The following is an 18,653-nucleotide window of genomic DNA, read 5'->3' as shown; positions in this document are numbered from 1 at the left end:
TCAACATGGCTGTAAAGCTGACCACCTTAACCTCCCTCGCCACCGTCTCCGTATCAGCGCTCCTAGACTCGGGAGCCACCGGGAACTTTGTAAGCCCCGAGTTCATTAGGAAGCATGGGCTCGAGACGACCCCGCTCCCAGAACCCATCCCCGTCCGCAACGTCGACAGAACCCCGAACGAGAATGGAGCCATAACCGAGGAACTAGAGGCCCTCCTGACGTTCGGGTGGCACACGGAGCGGGCCCGTTTCGCCATCGCAAACCTTGGGCGACAGTCCCTCATCATAGGACACTCGTGGTTGCTGCACCACAACCCAGAAGTAGACTGGACGCAGCAAAAGGTCACCATGTCCTGCTGCCCGTCCTCCTGCCAGTCAGCATGAAGACAGGCTAACCCAGACCCCGTGGTGGAACCTGGGGATGGGATTTACGCCACTATCATCCCTCCGGGGTGGGGACACGAGCTGAGAGCGACCACGACGCCATCCCAGCGGATGGCCCAGGAGGCCCGCGAGCCAGAGGCGGAGCCGGTGCTGTTCGAAGCGCTAGTCCCAGAGCAGTACCAGGACTTCAGAGACGTATTCTCGAAAGAAGCCTTCGACCAGCTACCCCCACGGAAGCCCTGGGACCATGCAATAGACCTAGTGCCAGATGCCAAGCTCCCGAGGGGGAGGACCTTCCCCCTGTCACGGCCAGAGCAGAAGGAACTGGACGAGTTCCTGCGCGAAAACCTGCAGAATGGCCGCATACGGGCGTCCAAATCCCCGATGGGAGCGCCGGTCTTCTTCGTCAAGAAGAAGGATGGGTCGTTGCGCCTAGTCCAAGATTACCGAAAGCTCAACGAGATCATGGTCAAAAACTCATACCCCCTCCCGCTCATTTCGGACGTCCTTGCATGCCTCCGAAATGCCAAATACTTCTCAGCGCTAGATCTGCGCTGGGGATTTAACAATGTCCGCATCAAGGACGGCGATGAATGGAAAGCGGCATTTTCGACCAACAGAGGATTGTTTGAGCCCACCGTCATGTTCTTCGGCTTGTGTAACTCCCCAGCGACGTTTCAGACAATGATGAACGACATTCTCCGAGACTTCATCGATCGGGAAGTCGTCATCTGCTACATGGACGACATCCTGATCTTCACAGCCACCCTAGAAGAGCACCGGAAGGTCGTCCGAGAGGTCCTAGAGATGCTGCGGAAGCGGAGACTCTTCCTAAAGCCGGAGAAGTGTAAGTTCAAGCGGAAACAGATCGAGTACCTCGGCCTCATCATCTCCGAGGGAAACGTCGCGATGGACCCCGTGAAAATCCGCAGAGTTCTTGACTGGCCAACCCTGACCAAGGTCAAAGAGGTACAATCCTTCCTGGGATTCATCAACTTCTATCGCCGGTTTATCAAGGACTTCTCCGAGACGGCCCGCCCCCTCCATGCGCTAACCCGCAAAACCAAAGCATGGGCCTGGGGACCAGACGAGGACCGTGCTTTCCGCGCACTGAAAGACGCCGTCACCTCCGCCCCAGTCCTCACCTTCCCCACCGATACAGGCCGCTTCAAGCTCGAGTGCGACGCCTCTAACTTTGCAACTGGCGCAGTCCTATCCCAGCTCCAAACAGACGGAGAGTTCCACCCCGTGGCCTTCATGTCCAAGAGTTTCACGGATGTAGAGCGCAACTATGAGGTGTACGACAAAGAGATGCTCGCAATAGTGTGCGCCCTCGAGGAATGGCGGCACTTCCTACAAGGAGCAGAGGAGAAGGTGGACATCTACACCGACCACCGCAACCTAGGTATTTCCGCACCGCGCAACGGCTGAACCGGCGCCAAGCGCGGTGGTCACTCTTCCTCTCCCAGTTCCACTTCACCCTCATCCATCGCCCTGGGAAGCTCATGGGAAAACCCGACGCGCTCTCACGCCGCGCCGACCACCCAAAAGGTAAAGACGACAACGAAGGGCTGACTCTCCTCCAACCTGCCTGGTTCGAGGCCCGTGCGGCGGAGGCGGTCCTAGTGGAAGGCGAAGAGATGACCATCCTCGAGAGGATCAGCAGGGCAAAGGACCTGGATGAGAAGGTGGTGAAGGCGATGCGAGAACTGGGGGAAGGCACACTTAGGTCAGATGAGTGGGAGAAGCAAGGAGAGCTGGTTCTGTACAGAGGGAAAGTATACGTGCTGAAGGACCCGCAACTCCGCCATGACTTGGTGCGGTTGCACCATGACGCGCAGGCGACGGGGCACCCGGGGCGGTGGAAAACCCTGGAACTCGTCTCCCGCGACTACTGGTGGCCACGGATGGTGGAGTATGTCGGGCGGTACGTTGTTGTGGGGATAAGTCCGTGCAGGTCAAACCAACCCTTATCACACATTTCACCCCCTACTGCATCAGGGACTAGGATTGGTGAGTCGTGGTAATAATAGGAGTTGTAGAGACTGTGGAGGTGGTTCTGACGAGTCCAAGATCGTCGGATTTGGTGGAGTGGTTGAGGAGATATGACTTGTTCTTTATTTTCCTTACTATTTTCTTTCATTCACGCATGTGACTTTCCTTTTATATTTCTATCGGACTCTACCATGACAACTGTACAGACAGTTAGTTAGAGGTTACACAGAGTATCAGCACCGTACTCCCAAGGACCATCTACCCTAGAGATAGAGAGAGACCTACCCCCCCTAGACCTGAGCCACGAGTCTAGATTGATAGACCCGTTACAACGTACGTGGATGTGACACCTGTAACCGCATCAAATCCTTCCCCTCCCGTAAAGTGGGGAAGCTCATCCCAAACAAGATCCCTGCTCGCCGCTGGCAAGTGATCTCGGTGGACATGATCGGAGAACTCCCCGAGTCAAAGGGTTACAATGCCGTACTGGTCGTAGTGGATCGCCTATCCAAGCGCATCCACGCGATCCCAACGGTGACGACGGTGGACTCAGCGGGAATCGCGCGGCTTTTCCTTGAACACGTCTGGAAGCACCACAGCCTCCCGGAGGAGATCCTCAGTGACAGAGGGAGCGCCTTTGTCTCACGCTTCTCGAAAGAACTTGCGGACCTCCTCGGCGTCAAGCTTACCCCTTCAACCCCTTATCACCCCCAAACAGACGGACAGACGGAACAAGTAAACCAAGAAGTGGAAGCCTACCTTCGGGTATTTGTCAACCACCGCCAAGATGATTGGGCGGACTGGCTCCCACTAGCGGAGTTCGCCTACAACAACCGCGTCCATTCCTCCACCCGCTGTACCCCCTTTGAGCTCGATACCGGCCAACACCCCAGGATGGGGACAGAACCCACACGCACATCTGAGGTAGAGGCCGCCGACGCCTTCTCATCGAGGATGATGAAGATGCAGGAAGAGGCGAAGGTGGCGCTAGAGCACGCGGCGGACGAGATGGCCCGCTACTATGACCGGAACCGCGAGGCGGCCCCTACGTACCAAGAAGGCGACCGGGTCTGGCTCAACACCCAGAATTACACAACCGATCGCCCAACCAAGAAGCTAGACCATAAATGGACTGGCCCCTTCACGATCGTTAAAGTCGTCTCCCCTGCTGCCGTCAAACTCCGGCTCACCGCCCGACAAAGAGGTATCCACCCAGTTGTATCCGTGACGAACATCAGACCGCACCACCCTGATGAAATCGCAGAACGCCCCGCTGACCCCTGCCTGGGCCCAGACCTTGTAGATGGAGAAGAGGAGTATGAGGTCGAGAAAATCCTGGACTCCAAGTGGCTACGCCAAAAACTCCGATACCTGGTAAAGTATACAGGCTGGCCACACTCGGAAAACCAATGGCTCACGCGCGACCACCTGACCCACGCCTCCGACCTAGTTGAGGAGTTCCACCGAACGCACCCCCACGCCCCGGGGAGAGAGAAGGAGAACCGCCCAGCCGCTTTGAGGCGAAGCGGCTTAAGGGGGGTGATGTCAGGGCACACCTGCCTGACCCTGCATCCCGCGCCGCACCACCCTACTCCGCTTCCCCCGCTATCACCCCCTGTCCCTCCTTCCTCACTTTTCCCCTTTCTCTTTATTTCTATTCCACGGTCGATTCCCCTTTTCTCCATGTATTACTATATACCTAACCCCATTCCCCTGATCGCCACATGCGCCGCGCACACTCCTGCCTACCGAGCGGCTACCTCCGGGATCTCCCGCAGAGACACCCGGGAAGGTGCGGCTGTGCGCGGAGATGACGCGGCCTCCTCCACGTGACCCTGACCGCATGTATATAATAGCGCCTGGGGTGGGAACAGAAGAAGCAGCCTTCTTCTCAACTTCCCACTTCAGGTAAGTACCGTAGCTTTTCCCTTTTAATGATAAACCAACTTCCCACTTCAGCCTAAGTGGTTGGGGATGCTCACCCCGCGACGGGACCGCCACTACGCATAGCCGACACCTGTCCCATCGAGTCCCTCGCGCCGGGACCTCGCCGCTTTCGGAGCTGTCCCTGACAGGTGGGCCCATCCCAACATCGATCAGGTCGACACAGCCGAAGAACTCTTACGGCTGACTAAACTTAAGCATGACAAATTAGTAGCTAGCAACAAGTTCAGTATCGACACTTTAGCAAACCGAGTCACCCACATTAATTTGGAGAGGAATAAACACGGAGGAGACTGTGTCGAGACCAGAAGCGTCGCCATCACATCCGGGAGCCAGACCTACCCTACGAGCGACTTTAAGTCGCGGAAGAAACCACCCAGACCGTGTCGACACTGTGGAAGTGCAAACCATTGGGACAATGACTGTCCCCCTAGGAAGGCTGATCGAGCCAGGAACAACCGTAAGGAGCGTGACAACTCGTCCAAGCTGGAAAGTACCTACTGATGGGCTTATGCTGCCTTAGTGGAAGGTCAGGAAGCAGAATTCGCAGTGGCCTACACAGAGTTTTGTACCCTGTTCGATTCCGAATCGTTGGATGTACCTGACATAGATAATGCCGAAGATTCTTCCTTTTCTTACATTGTGGCCTGTATGTGGAGGGAGATCCTGCCTGATGAGAGACTCATTGGGGCCACCCTGGTCCTGGGTGAGATATATGAAGCCCGCAAGATATTCGAGCGACCCCCAGGTCAGCAGTCCTTAGGATCTGACGCTTGTCGGGTCCATTGTCGCATCAATGCAATAGACAGGATCAAGATAGAAGCGTTGGCCGACTCTGGGGCAGCCTGCACGCTAATATCAACCGACCTGTATGACCGTATTAAAGGAGAAGGCACCCGCATAAGGCAAGGATTGAAATTGAATTTGGTTCAGCTAACAGGGAAGGCTAAATGCCAAGGCTACACAACGATTGACTTATACCTGCCCTCACAACAAGGTCACATCCTGTTGCGGGGTGTGGAAGCTTATGTACTCAAAGGGATGACCATCCCTCCGTTGATAGCCGAAGACGTGCAGACAGCGTTCCAGCTGCATACTATGCGTCCACCTGAACGAGAATTCTGGCAAGTGGCAGACTCAGACCACCAGGTTCCCCTCAAGAGCCAGATTCATCACGCACCCGCCTATCCAGTTATAGCCGGTCCTTCTCGTTCTCGAGAACCTAAATGAGTGAACGTCTCGGGTACAGGTCGACTAAAAATCATGGAGGATGTGACCTTAGAACCGTACACAGTCCGCCTGGTTGGGGTCACTGGTAACTTCGACCACAACTCGGGAGTATGCCTCGTCAAAGGACGGAGGACGGGATGGAAGCAGGGTGACTGTCTGCCACCTCCAACCATCCTCATAAACACTGCCCATCCCCTTAGGCTGCCCTTGACCAATCTGAACCCATACCCGATCAAAGTCCAGAGCGGGACAACGATAGCATCCATGTGCAATCCTAACGAGGATCTGGATGGTGCCAAACAACTAAGCAAGCCTCAGATCTGTGAATTCCAGAGTAAAGGACTACTAATACAGGCTGTCACAGTGGAAGCCAATGTCCTGGGACAACCTGAGGAAGTCCATGATATCAACGGAGCTTTAGTCGGACCAAAGACAGCGGAGACGATACCCAGAGACGAAGTCCTTCCTGAAACCTTGGTGGATGTGGTAGACATAAACCCAGAGTTATCGCCCAAAGAAAAGGAACAGCTCCGAGCCTTGGTGGAGAAGCACGAGAGGGCCTTCGCTACGGCTGGGAACCTGGGACGATATGATGTCTGCGTGCATATATCATTAAAAGAAGGCACGAGACCCATCTCGCTTCCACCATACCACACCTCCCCTCTGAAAAGAGAGATCATCGATAAACAGTTAGATGCCTGGTTAGAGATGGGAGTGATCGAGCCATCCCAGAGTCCCTGGGGCGCCCCGGTTATAATCATCAGCCAAAGAGGGAAGAATAGGCTCTGCATGGATTGGCGAAAACTGAATGAGGTCACTATCCCGGACGAGTTCCCCATTCCAAGACAAATGGATATTCTACAGGCCGTTTCCGGCTCCCAATATATGTCAACCTTTGACGTGCTATCAGGGTTTATGCAATTGGAGTTTGATCAAGAATCGAGAGATAAGACGGCCTTTCATACCCATCGCGGATTGTTTCAATTTATGAGGATGCCCTTCAGGTGGCGAAACAGCCCACCCATGTTCCAAAGAGTCATGCAGGAAGTCCTAGCTCCTTTCCTGTGGCAATTCACCCTAGTGTACATCAACGACATCGTAGTATACTCCACGTCCTTCGCCCAACACTTGGCACATATAGATCGAGTTCTTGACGCTATAAAAAGGGCTAACCTTACGCTTTCACCACCCAAGTGTCATTTAGGATACCAGAGTTTGTTGCTACTGGGTCAAAAGGTATCTCGCCTGGGACTCTCCACTCATAGGGAAAAGGTGCAAGCCTTACTGGAGATCGAAGAACCCCAAAATAGGAAGGCACTATGTACCTTCCTTGGAATAGCGGTTTACTTTTCCTCGTTCATACCTCAATATTCACTCATTGCCAGACCCCTCTTGGACTTATTGAAAGATGGGGCTCCCTGGATCTGGCACGAGCCATGCAAACAAGCCTTCTCATTGCTGAAATACGCCCTAGCCATGGCTCCAGTCAGGGGACACCCCATGAAAGGGTTGGGTTATAGGCTCTATACTGACGTGTCTGACGTAGCTTTGGTGGGTATGTTACAGCAGATACAGCTGATGACTATTAAGGACCTCAAGGGGATGTGCACCTACAAGAAGTTGAAACTCGCATATGATCGGCAGGAGCAGATCCCTGAGTTGGTAAAGAAGTTGAACGCTGGGTGAGATGATCGCCCCCTACCTGCACAGTGGGCATCCGCTTTCGAAGAATCTACCGTCCAGGTGGAAAGAGTTATTGCATATTGGAGTCGAACGTGCAAGGGTCCTGAGACCCGATACTCGGCAACCGAGAGAGAAGCCTTAGCAGCTAAGGAATTGTTAGTCAGGTTCATGCCATTCATCGAAGGCGAGGACCTACTCCTAATCACGGACCACATGGCACTGCAATGGGCAAGGACCTTCGAAAACTACAATTGTCACCTAGCGGCATGGGGTCTAGTCTTCACAGCATTCCCGAAGATGACCATAGTCCACTGTCCAGGCCTTGCACATTCTAATGTAGACCCCTTATCTCGCTTGGCCTGGACCCCGGAAAGATATCCACGAGTGGAAAAGCTACTCAGTCTAGAAACCAGCCTGGCTCAGGAGGACCTTATCCAAAGTTGGAGCACGTATCTGTGCAAGGACCCAGCGGAAGGAGCCTTTGTGGTTACCAGGGCACGGTCTAACGCCGTAGATAAGTTAGACCTATCGCATAGCATGGACATAGTGGACGAAGATCAAGTGGAAAAGAGCATGCCAAGTTTATGGTTGGGCTTAGCCCCGAGAACAGCTGAGGAATTCCATCTGGCCTACTACACGGATGAAGAATTTGGGGACATATACCGCAAAACTCTTAAGAGGGGGCCTAGGGTTCCAGGGTTTGAAAAATCCCTAGGGCAGGATCCCTAGCCCTAACCCGGGTCATCCTGCCCTAGGGTCAAAAAATTCCTAGGGACCAGGTTCAGCTTGCCCTAGCACTAGGGCATCAAGCAGTAGGGCACTCTAGCAAGTTTTACTTTGGCTTGCACATTTTTGTACCCCCTGGAGGAACAGAGTATGCATCACCAGTTCGGTCACAAAAATTGTGACACAGATGCACTTCTGTTCCCCTTGGAGGAACAGAGTATGCATCACCGTTTGTGTCACAATCTTGTGACAAAACTTTGTGACAGATGCACTTCTGTTCCTCTTGGAGGTGCTGACACTCTTTCTATTGCAATAGGCTTTCCTCAAGCTGACGAAAGCACACAGATCCCTTTAGAGTGGGGGTGGGAAACCCAGGTTAGTTCCATGTTCTGATTATGTAAGGACAATGTATTAGTCGAGCATCACCAAAATGTCCCATGTACTTTCTTGCCACACACAACAAATGAAGAGAAGTGTTAGATACTGATCCGGGGTCGGGCACCGAAGGTCACCGATGCGGACCGCTAAGGGCCGTGATGGCCGCGATGCCTCAGACAAGGCCCGAGGGTAGGGCATTTGGCCTCAGCAACTCTAAAGGGAGTGCTGTGCCCCCTAGTTGTCTCTTGGCCCTCATTTCGAACTTACTGGGGCTGCCTTGTTGGGGTCAGGGCTTGGGGTCGTGGTCAAGTCGATATTAGAGCTGAGGTACTATAATGTAGTATACAGGATATATATATGAAGATAGAATGAATAGAAGCGGACCCGGGCCGAAGGCCGAAGGGTCCGGAAGCAAATAGGAACAACGAGCGGGGTTGGCCGCACAGTGGCCGGCAATGACCGAGGGTCAAAACAAACAATAACAGATAAATAAACGAAGGGGTGTAGGGCCACGATAGCGGCGATGGTATCATAGCGGAGTAGGCGATGTTGCGGAGTCACGCTAGGTCGGTGCCAGAGGCGGACTCGGGGCAGGGAGGTCGGTGTGGCTGTGGGGGAGTTGGCCAGGTGCAGGGGAGCCTAGGGGCAAGCAGGGAAGTGAGCAGGGAGTCCTCATGGAGGATAGGGCTGAGGTTGGGGCTCGCACTCGCGCTCGCATAGCGGGAATGGGCTCGGGTGGCATCGGGATGGGCGGCTAACGGGCGGGGATGCATGGTCGTGACAAGAAGCTTCACTAGTAAACATCGATCAGAATGACCTAAAATATAAATCGGACAGAGGAATTTTTGAGAAAATCAAAAATAGCTTTGTTGTGATCAAGAAAGCAAGTCCATTTTGCCCATATCTTCATTTGTAGGGACATACATAAAAATTCCTCTGTCCGTTTTGTAGAAATACACTATATACACCATATACCTGATTTATGAGTTCTCAAGATGATCATGGAGAGAGAAAGTACAACCGGCGATTTTTATTATGGTTTGTTTGTACTTGCACCCTGATGCGTTGGGGCAAACACCACCCAGCTGCTTGATCTTGGCTCATATTACTAGAATCTGACCTGTATTTGGTGCTGGTACAAGCAGGGGAAGCCAGTATTTGCACCAGCGCCAAATACAGGTCAGATTCTAGTAATATGAGCCAAGATCAAGCAGCTGGGTGGTGTTTGCCCTGACGCATCGGGGTGCAAGTACAAACAAACCATAATAAAAATCACCGGTTGTACGTTCTCTCTCCATGATCATCTTGAGAACTCATAAATCGGGTATATGGTGTATATAGTGTATTTGTCACGACCATGCATCCCGGCCCGTTAGCCGCCCGTCCCGATGCTGCCCAAGCCTATTCCCGCTGTGCGAGCGCGAGCGCGAGCCCCAACCTCAGCCCTATCCTTGTCAGGGACAGCTCCGAAAGCGGCAAGGTCCCGGCACGAGGGACTCGATGGGACAGGTGTCGGCTATACGTACCGGCGGTCCCGTCGCGGGGTGAGCATCCCCGACCACTGAAGTGGGAAGTTGAGTTATCATTAAAGGGGAAAGCTATGGTACTTACCTGAAGTGGGAAGTTGAAAGAAGGCTGCTTCTTCTGTTCCCACTCCAGGCGCTATTATATACAGGCGGTCAGGGTCACGTGGGAGAAGCCACGTCATCTCCACACACAGCCACGCCCCCCCGGGTGTCTCCGCGGGAGATCCCGGAGGTGGCCGCTGTAGGAGAAATAATATTCAAAGAATAAAACAATGATCTATCAGAATAGTCAACGAACAGGTGACAAGTTCAGACGTTTAACAGATCTCATGATCTTTATGAGACTGGACAGACATTAGAAATCATTATAAAATATCTACACCCATGTAGTATGAGATTTAATCTACTACAATCATGCCTAGAACTTGGCATAGGTGTAATATTCAAAGAATATATCCCTACAACAAGAAAATAGCACATAGATGGCAGAATAAGAAGGAACATTGGGAAAGAAATGTAAATATCTCGGGAACCAGCAAACCTTTGACTGTAATCTTTTTACCATCTGGAAGGACTGTTTCTTAACTTTATCCACGGTTTTGTTTCATTCTAAAAGCTTCAAAACTGACGGAGATATCGCTCAAACGGCGAAACACCTTATAATTCATATATATTTATTTGCTAATTCTTACAAAAAGTAATGTGACTCAAGGGAAATATATTGGCGCCCGGAAGTCTGGCGGACCGAATACCATATGATAGAGTATTCCCCGGCGCGGGCGGACAGTTTTTGATCGCATCAGAAGAGGAGAAAATGCTAAAAAACCGGATCTTGTATATTTTCCTATGATTCATCAAAACTTTTTGATTTTAAGCTCAAATAAATCGGAACAAAGGAATGATTGATGATCTGGATTTCGGATCATAAGCATGAAGTGATTCAGAAGTCCGCGGATCGGTTAATTAATTGGGAAGGCTCTAGAACATTAGTAATGATGCGGCTTCACAAAAAGGGGTCAATTAGAGAACAGTCTAGAAAGTTCCTTTATAGCCGAGTCATTTCTAAAGATAACCGTTCGTAATTAAGGCGGTGTAGAGCATAGCTTCAGCGCTACAAGATCCCGTCAAGATCGGCCCAAAAGACAAAGAAATGAATTACTTATTGCTGAGTCATGTCCTAAGTCCATTATTAAGCTTACACAGCCCAAGCCCCTATATCATTCTAGAACTATCTATAATACAAATGTAGCACATGTAACTAGTGCGAGGCGTGGGAGTAGAGAGGCCTCTGAAAAGCATAAAAGACCACCGCTTCTGCCCCCTCTCAAAACTCAGGTAGAAATAAAAGTTTAATTCTCCTCACCAGTGGTTGGTTTATTTGCTCCAAAAGATAAAAGCAAATATTAGTTGTTAGCTAATATAAAACTAACACGTCACTCTAAGCGTGAGTTAGGGTCAGTTAGACACAGCTGAACAAAAGTGTCATAGTGAGAATTAGTGAGAATTTGGTGGAGGGACTTCTTAATTGAATAATCTCTCAGCAATATTTGGTTATCACACCACAGGAGAAAAGTGAGCGATCCTGAACCTGCTAGATAACTAGCACGCACTCTAAGCGATAGAAAGAGCAGTTTGGTCACTCCTGTATTGAGTAACATTTATTGTGGAATTATTTTATTAGTAGTTTTTCCTTCAGTAAATTGTCAGGAAAATCACATCCTACTGAAAAGTGGTATATCTAGGTGTAATATTGACTAGAAATCATAGTAAAGTCAATATAGAATTTTATCCGTAGACGATCTATACGTCAGGTGAGATCGTTGGGGGGTGTTTATTGTTGTTTAGACAGTGAACAATCATATATTTGGCAACCAAAACACGGTCAGTACACAAATCAGCACAAACTCTAATATCGTTATTGGACGTAGGAAACTGGTTACATAAGGTGATCCAGCTCCGCTCCTTCACTGCTCAGTAGGCGGGAGAGTGTGCGCGGCGTGTGCGGCAATCGGGGGAGTGGGGTTAGGTACATAGTGGTACATGGAGAAAAGGGAAATCGACCGTAGAATAGAAATAGAGAGAGAAGGGGAAAGTGAGAAAGGAGGGACAGGGGGTGATAGCGAGGAAAGCGGGGTAGGCGCGGGGTGCGGCGCAGGGTTGGGCGGGTGTGCCCTGACAATCCTCCCTGAGGGCCCCCCGCTCACTCCCCCACTTGCCCCTAGGCTCCCCTACACTTGGCCGACTCCCCCACAGCCACACCGACCTCCCTGCCCCGAGTCTGCCTCTGGCACCGACCTAGCGTGACTCCGTGACATCGCCTACTCCGCTACGATACCATCGCCACTATCGTGGCCCTACACCCCTTCATTTATTTATCTGTTATTGTTTGTTTTGACCCTCGGTCATTGCTGGCCACTGTGCGGCCAACCCCGCTCTTTGTTCCTATCTGCTTCCGGACCCTTCGGCCTTCGGCCCGGGTCCGCTTCTATTCATTCTACCTTCATATATATATCCTGTATACTACATTATAGTACCTTAGCTCTAATATCGACTTGACCACGACCCCAAGCCCTGACCCCAACAAGGCAGCCCCAGTAAGTTCGAAATGAGGGCCAAGAGACAACTAGGGGGCACAGCACTCCCTTTAGAGTTGCTGAGGCCAAATGCCCTACCCTCGGGCCTTGTCTGAGGCATCGTGGCCATCGCGGCCCTTAGCGGTCCGCATCGGCGACCTTCGGTGCCCGACCCCGGATCAGTATCTAACAGTATTTCTACAAAACGGACAGAGGAATTTTTATGTATGTCCCTACAAATGAAGATATGGGCAAAATGGACTTGCTTTCTCGATCACAACAAAGCTATTTTTGATTTTCTCAAAAATTCCTCTGTCCGATTTATATTTTAGGTCATTCTGATCGATGTTTACTAGTGAAGCTTCTCTTCATTTGTTGTGTGTGGCAAGAAAGTACACAAGACATTTTGGTGACGCTCAACTAATACATTGTCCTTACATAATCAGAACACAGAACTAACCTGGGTTGCCCACCCCCATTTAGAGGAACAGAGTATGCATCACCGGTTGGGTCACAATTTTTGTGACACAAGTTGTCACTGCATTTCTGTTCCCCCCTGGAGAAACAGAGTATGCAATCACTGCTTGTGTCACAACAATTGTGACAAAAAGCCATTTTCTGTTCGCCTTGTGCATCACCGCTTTTGTCATAGTTGTGACACAAACTTTGTCACGATAACTGTTGGCACCACCTGAACATAAAAATGAGAACTTGTAGGTTAACTTCACCACATGGTCTCCACCCTCCTCCATTGTACTGAACCAGGATGATGCTGAGGCCAACTCACAATTGGTGATGTTGAGTCTAAGCAGCGCTTGTGATCTATGTGTGTTTCCTTTCTCAGAACAGTTGCTGCCAAAGAGTCTCTTCACCATGGCAATATTAGTGAAATTTCGATGCTGAAATTATGTCATCTTCTTTCCCCTTATTACTCAATTCTCATTACATCTTCGCCAGATCCTTTCCACATGTCTACTTTCTCCATTCTGCACTACACCCCCACCGTTGTCTGCTCCCACTCTCCTTTTGTCCTCCTTCCCAATCCTCTTACATGTGATAGTGTTATGTATGTGCTAAATGGTGTCAACGCTCCCCTTGATGGTGTTCCGATGTCTGCCACAAGTATTCCATCGTTTGTCCTTGAGCACTGTAGTCTGTAAATGCATATGGCAAGTCCACCATTATTTTCCATCAGGCCACCTTCAGCCATGAACAAGTCTATCGTCTGCACCACTGGAAAGAGCAGTATTGTATTTGCTCCCAAGTTTTCACTGGCAATCGCTTTAAGCAATATTGGTGCCAGTCATATAAGTTACACTGAATGCCATAATTTTTCCCCCTCCCTCAGTTCTCCATATCAAGACTGAGGTGATACCATTTCCTTCTTGCTATGTTTGCATATAACTCATTGTACTTTCATGTTATAGTTGATGTGTAATAGGTAAAAAAAAACAATAATATTAGTTCTCCATATGGAGACTGAGTTTACGCATAATAGCTCTGTCAGAGACCAGATTCGAGACGAGGGAGTGTCTCCGTAGCGGAGGGCTTTGGCCTCAGCGACTTCTGCCAAGAGCGCTGTGCCTAGTGACACGTCCGTGCCCTAACTTACTGACTGGCAATCAGAACCGAAGGGGGGGTAACTCTAGTTGATTTTATTACTGGAGTGTAACCTATGTACAAGCGGGATATATATATGGTTACAGCGAAGATGGGTCCGCAATTGGCGGAGCCGAATGGAGCGGAGCTAACAGGGTTAAAGCATTAGCCGACTGAATATTACCGACGAGTCAGGTCGTGGGGTTAGCGGTAAGGCAGGCGAGTGTATTTCCCAGCGGAGGCGGGGGTGCACTAGTGGACGTCAGAGCTGTCCAGAAGTCTTCGGAGCTCTGTACTTAGGGAGGCATAGGTAATAAATTGAAATGAGGGGGTGGTGACCATTGAGGGGTACTGAGAGGATTGCGGAATACGGGAGCTCCGAGGTTAGTGAAGAAGGAGTGGAGTTAGACCGGAGGGAACGGAGGGACCGGAAGTCGATGGCCGGGAATGGATATGACAAGCTCCTATTTTAATATCCTCTGCTCGGAATCATATTCCCTGTCTTTTTGCAGTGCCTATGCAAAGCCAGCTTGTTCCATTGCATTTGCACTGCATGATGCGATGTCACTAGCACTGCTCCAGCCATGGTTCTTCCCCCATGTGCTATTCCTAGCTGGTCTCCTTTTCCTACTAACAGTTTCCATAGCATCCTGATATGTCGCTCTTTGCACTTCCCATGTCAACAGTAACAGAGGAACTGTCCATTCCTTGTCATGGACTCACATTTGCTGTGTGAGATACAGATCTGCCACCAAGTTTTGCATTCTTTCCATAGCATTGGGTCCTTCGGTTCCTTCAAATGTTGTAATGGGTTGATCGCCTTGACTTTGAGACAGAGAAGAGGGGGAGGGTTGTAGTGATGTGCAGGTACAGGTTGGGAGGTCGGGTTTTGGTCCGGGGGCGCTACTAGGTCTGTAAAAACCTCAAACTAACACTCACCTGGATGGCGTCTTTGCCACTTGGATGTAACTAGTTTTTTACTCCTTCAAGGGGCTATTCAGTACTAACTTGTTATGTACAAGGTTTCTCTATTTTATATGGGCTGGAAATAAAATGAATGCAATGGAAAAATGCAAACAGGCTGATAGGCAACTGTAAATAAAGAATGTCCAATCAGGGACAGAGAAACCATAAAAGATATAGAATGAATGGGGGAATTGTGACAATGGATCCAAAATGGAAATTGTAAGGGTTAACTCCACAACACTTCGCTACAGCGCCCGCCTATCCTCCCGTCAGCAACCTCCCTGTCTCCAGCTTTCCAACGAATCCTCATTTGTCCCGATTGGTGCAGTAGTTCCTGAGATATGGCCATTGATAGGTGCTGTCAAGACCACGTGAGGCTCTACACCGTGCTGAACCATCCAAGTATGGGGTTTCCATTCTGGGAAATGCTCCGTGGGTGAAGGGGGGAAGGTAGAGCATCACCATCGGGCAGAAAAATGGCTATGTTTGATGTGTAGTTGTGGAGGTCTGGGGAGGGGGTGAAATTGGCTGTGTGGTTGGGTGTGGGAAATTGACCTGGGACTGTCAGGAATGATGGGAAAAATATGGAAAAATAGGGAATTGGTGTATGTAGTGTGCGTTGTTGGGTAGAATCCACAGAATCCGACTTTTTGCGGTGCATGGACTTGTCCCCACAAAAACTTGGTTCCTTGGGTTGATTGTAACCCAAAGACTGGGGGGGCCATTTGATTGTTTGACTCCAGATTTTGCTCCGAATTGAGGCCCTGTGGTTGGAAGATACCAAAGGGAACAAGGGAATGAATGGTCTCTGCAAAAACACCCATCTTGATACTGTAAGCACCATCCAATGTGTTCAATAAATGTGGGGGGGGGGGGGGGGGTGATCCCATTCTCCTTTGGGTATTCTACACCTGTAAGGGAATAGGCAAGGGAATGCCCTTGAAGAAAAAGCCTTGTTTAAAAAGGGAAATGAGATACTAGAGCAAGGGATGATGAATACAGAACTATGAACATACCTCGACATCATCGCAAATGTAGTTGTTGCATCGTTTTCTTGTGTTAGAAAAGGAAAATCATAGCACCTAGCGATCAAGGAATTTTTGAATCTCACCACTCTTTCCTCAGTTCACACACTACGGCACTGAGGTGAGTCTGACTATCCTCCTCTCACTGTGTCCATCATCTTGTACTGATTCATGTATACCAGCGATATACCGCTAGGTAATTACTCTCCCCTAGTTCATGTGCTACTGGACTGGGTGATATACTCCCCAGTCTTCCATTTCATCTTGCCCAGAAGATCTGTCCCTTTTAAATCCAGTGCATGCAGGGAGACCAGGTTGTCGCCACCAAGTAAGTCAGCTGGCCACTTGCAAGTTGAGATGAGTCCCTCCGACTGGCTCTTTATTCCAACAAGTTGACACCCTTCGGCTTGAGAACAGTCCAATACATCATTTGCAAAATACGTTAAGTTCTCAGACCGTCATCTGTCGCACAATCACTGGGCCAGCACATGATCATATAAGACGAAAAGATGGACTAGCGATGTTGTCGCTGGTGTATGAAAGTTAGTATGAAGAATGAACAAGATCTAACCAACACACCTCAGTCCCATTGTACGTGAACTGAGGAAAGGTTGGGTTGCCCTAAAATTAAGATTTTAGAGTCAGGCGCTATGAATGCGCACTGACTTTGGGACGGGTGTCACCAAGAAAGGTAATTGGCGAAAATCAGATGCCACATGACTCAACATCACCAAATGTGAGTTGGTCATAGCATATGCCATTATACCAAGAATTCTAACAGATCATGATTCCTGTGGTCCATGATCTTGGATTAATCCCCGCTCTCTACTACCCCTTGCCCAGGAGTTTCCTTTCCTGGCACAAAGACCCAGCGGCTGCCTTTCCTTTACCATTATTTTCAGGATCGCTCCAACCAAATGTTTTCGCTTGGAAGCTGCAGCAATGCCCAAAATGTCGGACTCAGCTGTCGTGCCAGGCAGGGCCCCCAAGTTGTAATGTTTTCAACCATCCAGTGAGTGTGCTTGGTGGAGTCCATCAACCATTTCACTGGGGCATCCACATTAGAACCCGGGTGAGGAACATGAAACTTGTTGAAATGATGATTGGAGTCATCAAAGTGGAGGCACACTTCGAACCGCAACTGCACCCTGAGTATATTCGTCAAGCTGAAGAGTTGTAGACACCTTCGCACTATACAGATCTACGTTAAGTCCAAATTCACATGTGTTCACATCCATTAGGACCGTCAATGGCCTCTTGACCTTCATCAAGGTGCCGGCCATGTATGCCACCACGTCCTCTCTTGGACAATGTGTTTGAGGGGCATTGGACCTGTCCTTGCACCCGTGCTTTGGTTTGGCCAACTGGTAAGTTTCCCCATGGCGTGATGGGACCTGTAACTTATGCATGCTGACTCGGCAGTACTAGTCTCTGCAAAATTACACTGCATCTTCAACCGATTCATCGCATGCGATCTTGTGGGTCTTTCGCTGTTGCGAACCACTCACTTCTTCACTGAGGCGCTTGACCTTGTTTGTTCCTTCTTAGTTCTGCCTTACCCTTTCATGCATCCCACCCCTCCCCATCGCCTCCTGCTGTACCATTGACTGCCCCTGTATCTTGTTTCGACTGTTTTTCTTTTGTTTGCATTTAGCGCTTAGTGATAAGTGTTTGCGCTGGGATTGGTTCGACATTGTTTGTAGCTTGTAACTACAGGCCGCCATGTCTGTCTTGTGCAATCGCATTCGCTGCTGGCCCACTGCAGGCTGGGTCCACTACACTGCTGATCCAGACTGAATAGGTCACTGGCAGTTGAGCGAGTGGGAACCGTCACCAGCATCTGTGGGGAAGTCGATGCGAGAAAGGAAAGGTGGTAAAGGAGTCAGCACTAGCCATTTCAACAACACCAACCCAAATGCTTACTTTCTAGCAGGAGAGCACTGCAATATTGTGCTCCTGCACAGCACGGCTATGCGAAGGACCAACAGTTGTTCAAGAGCCATCAGAGGCAATGGGATGATTAGGAGTGAATGGAGAAGTGGGAAGGTTCCCACCTTGTCATCATTGATGCTTGGAGAGGTGATCTCGCTGGCGACATGAATCTGCAGCGCTCGAGCATGGTGTTTTCATGAATGGACCACTTCAGTGGTTAGATCCAGAAGCTATCTAAGTTCCAGGTTACCAGCCAGGGACTCCTGCAACATGATTGGTGTGACCTCCGACTCCGATTTTAATCAAATACACTGCAGGCCAGTACAGTCCGAGTTGATTTCTGTGGGAAAGACCAAGTCGAGATCGCTTCATTTACATGAACAATCACAAGAGTTTCAGAGTGGATTGGCAAGCGCTGCATGTGAAGCCGAAGATACAAAAACCACTGCATGGAACCTGCATCCAAAGAACCCCCCAATCCTGATCTCATTTGCGGCATCATCTCCCTAAATGGTGAACATGTATAGCCCCACAAATAGATGAACGTCACTCATCCCTGCTCATGCTCCAAAGGAGGTCTCCGCTATCGCCTTACATTTCTCCCCTTTCAAGGTCAAAATTCCTTGCGCTCGCAGGTTGACATTAACTGGGATCTTCATTGCATCTGGCTGGTGAAGAATGGTTGATGCTTGC

The 18,653-nt window shown here is 50.0% G+C and overlaps 1 protein-coding gene across 1 annotated transcript; it reads right to left on the bottom strand.

The window, feature by feature from the left end:
- Positions 1-14,552: 14,552 nt before the first annotated feature.
- EI90DRAFT_3021238 (uncharacterized protein) lies at positions 14,553-16,027 on the bottom strand (the record flags this gene model as incomplete). The annotated part of the gene is made up of 5 exons (XM_039057625.1): positions 14,553-14,734; positions 14,761-14,949; positions 14,977-15,020; positions 15,559-15,834; positions 16,020-16,027. The coding sequence occupies 5 exons, from the start codon at positions 16,025-16,027 to the stop codon at positions 14,553-14,555; spliced, it is 699 nt and encodes a 232-aa protein (XP_038909583.1).
- Positions 16,028-18,653: the final 2,626 nt, after the last annotated feature.

Source organism: Cantharellus anzutake (assembly GCF_015039405.1).
Source record: "Cantharellus anzutake strain C23 chromosome Unknown EI90scaffold_105, whole genome shotgun sequence".
Taxonomy (NCBI): Eukaryota; Fungi; Basidiomycota; class Agaricomycetes; order Cantharellales; family Hydnaceae; genus Cantharellus; species Cantharellus anzutake.
This window is presented reverse-complemented; position numbering and strand designations above follow the sequence as displayed.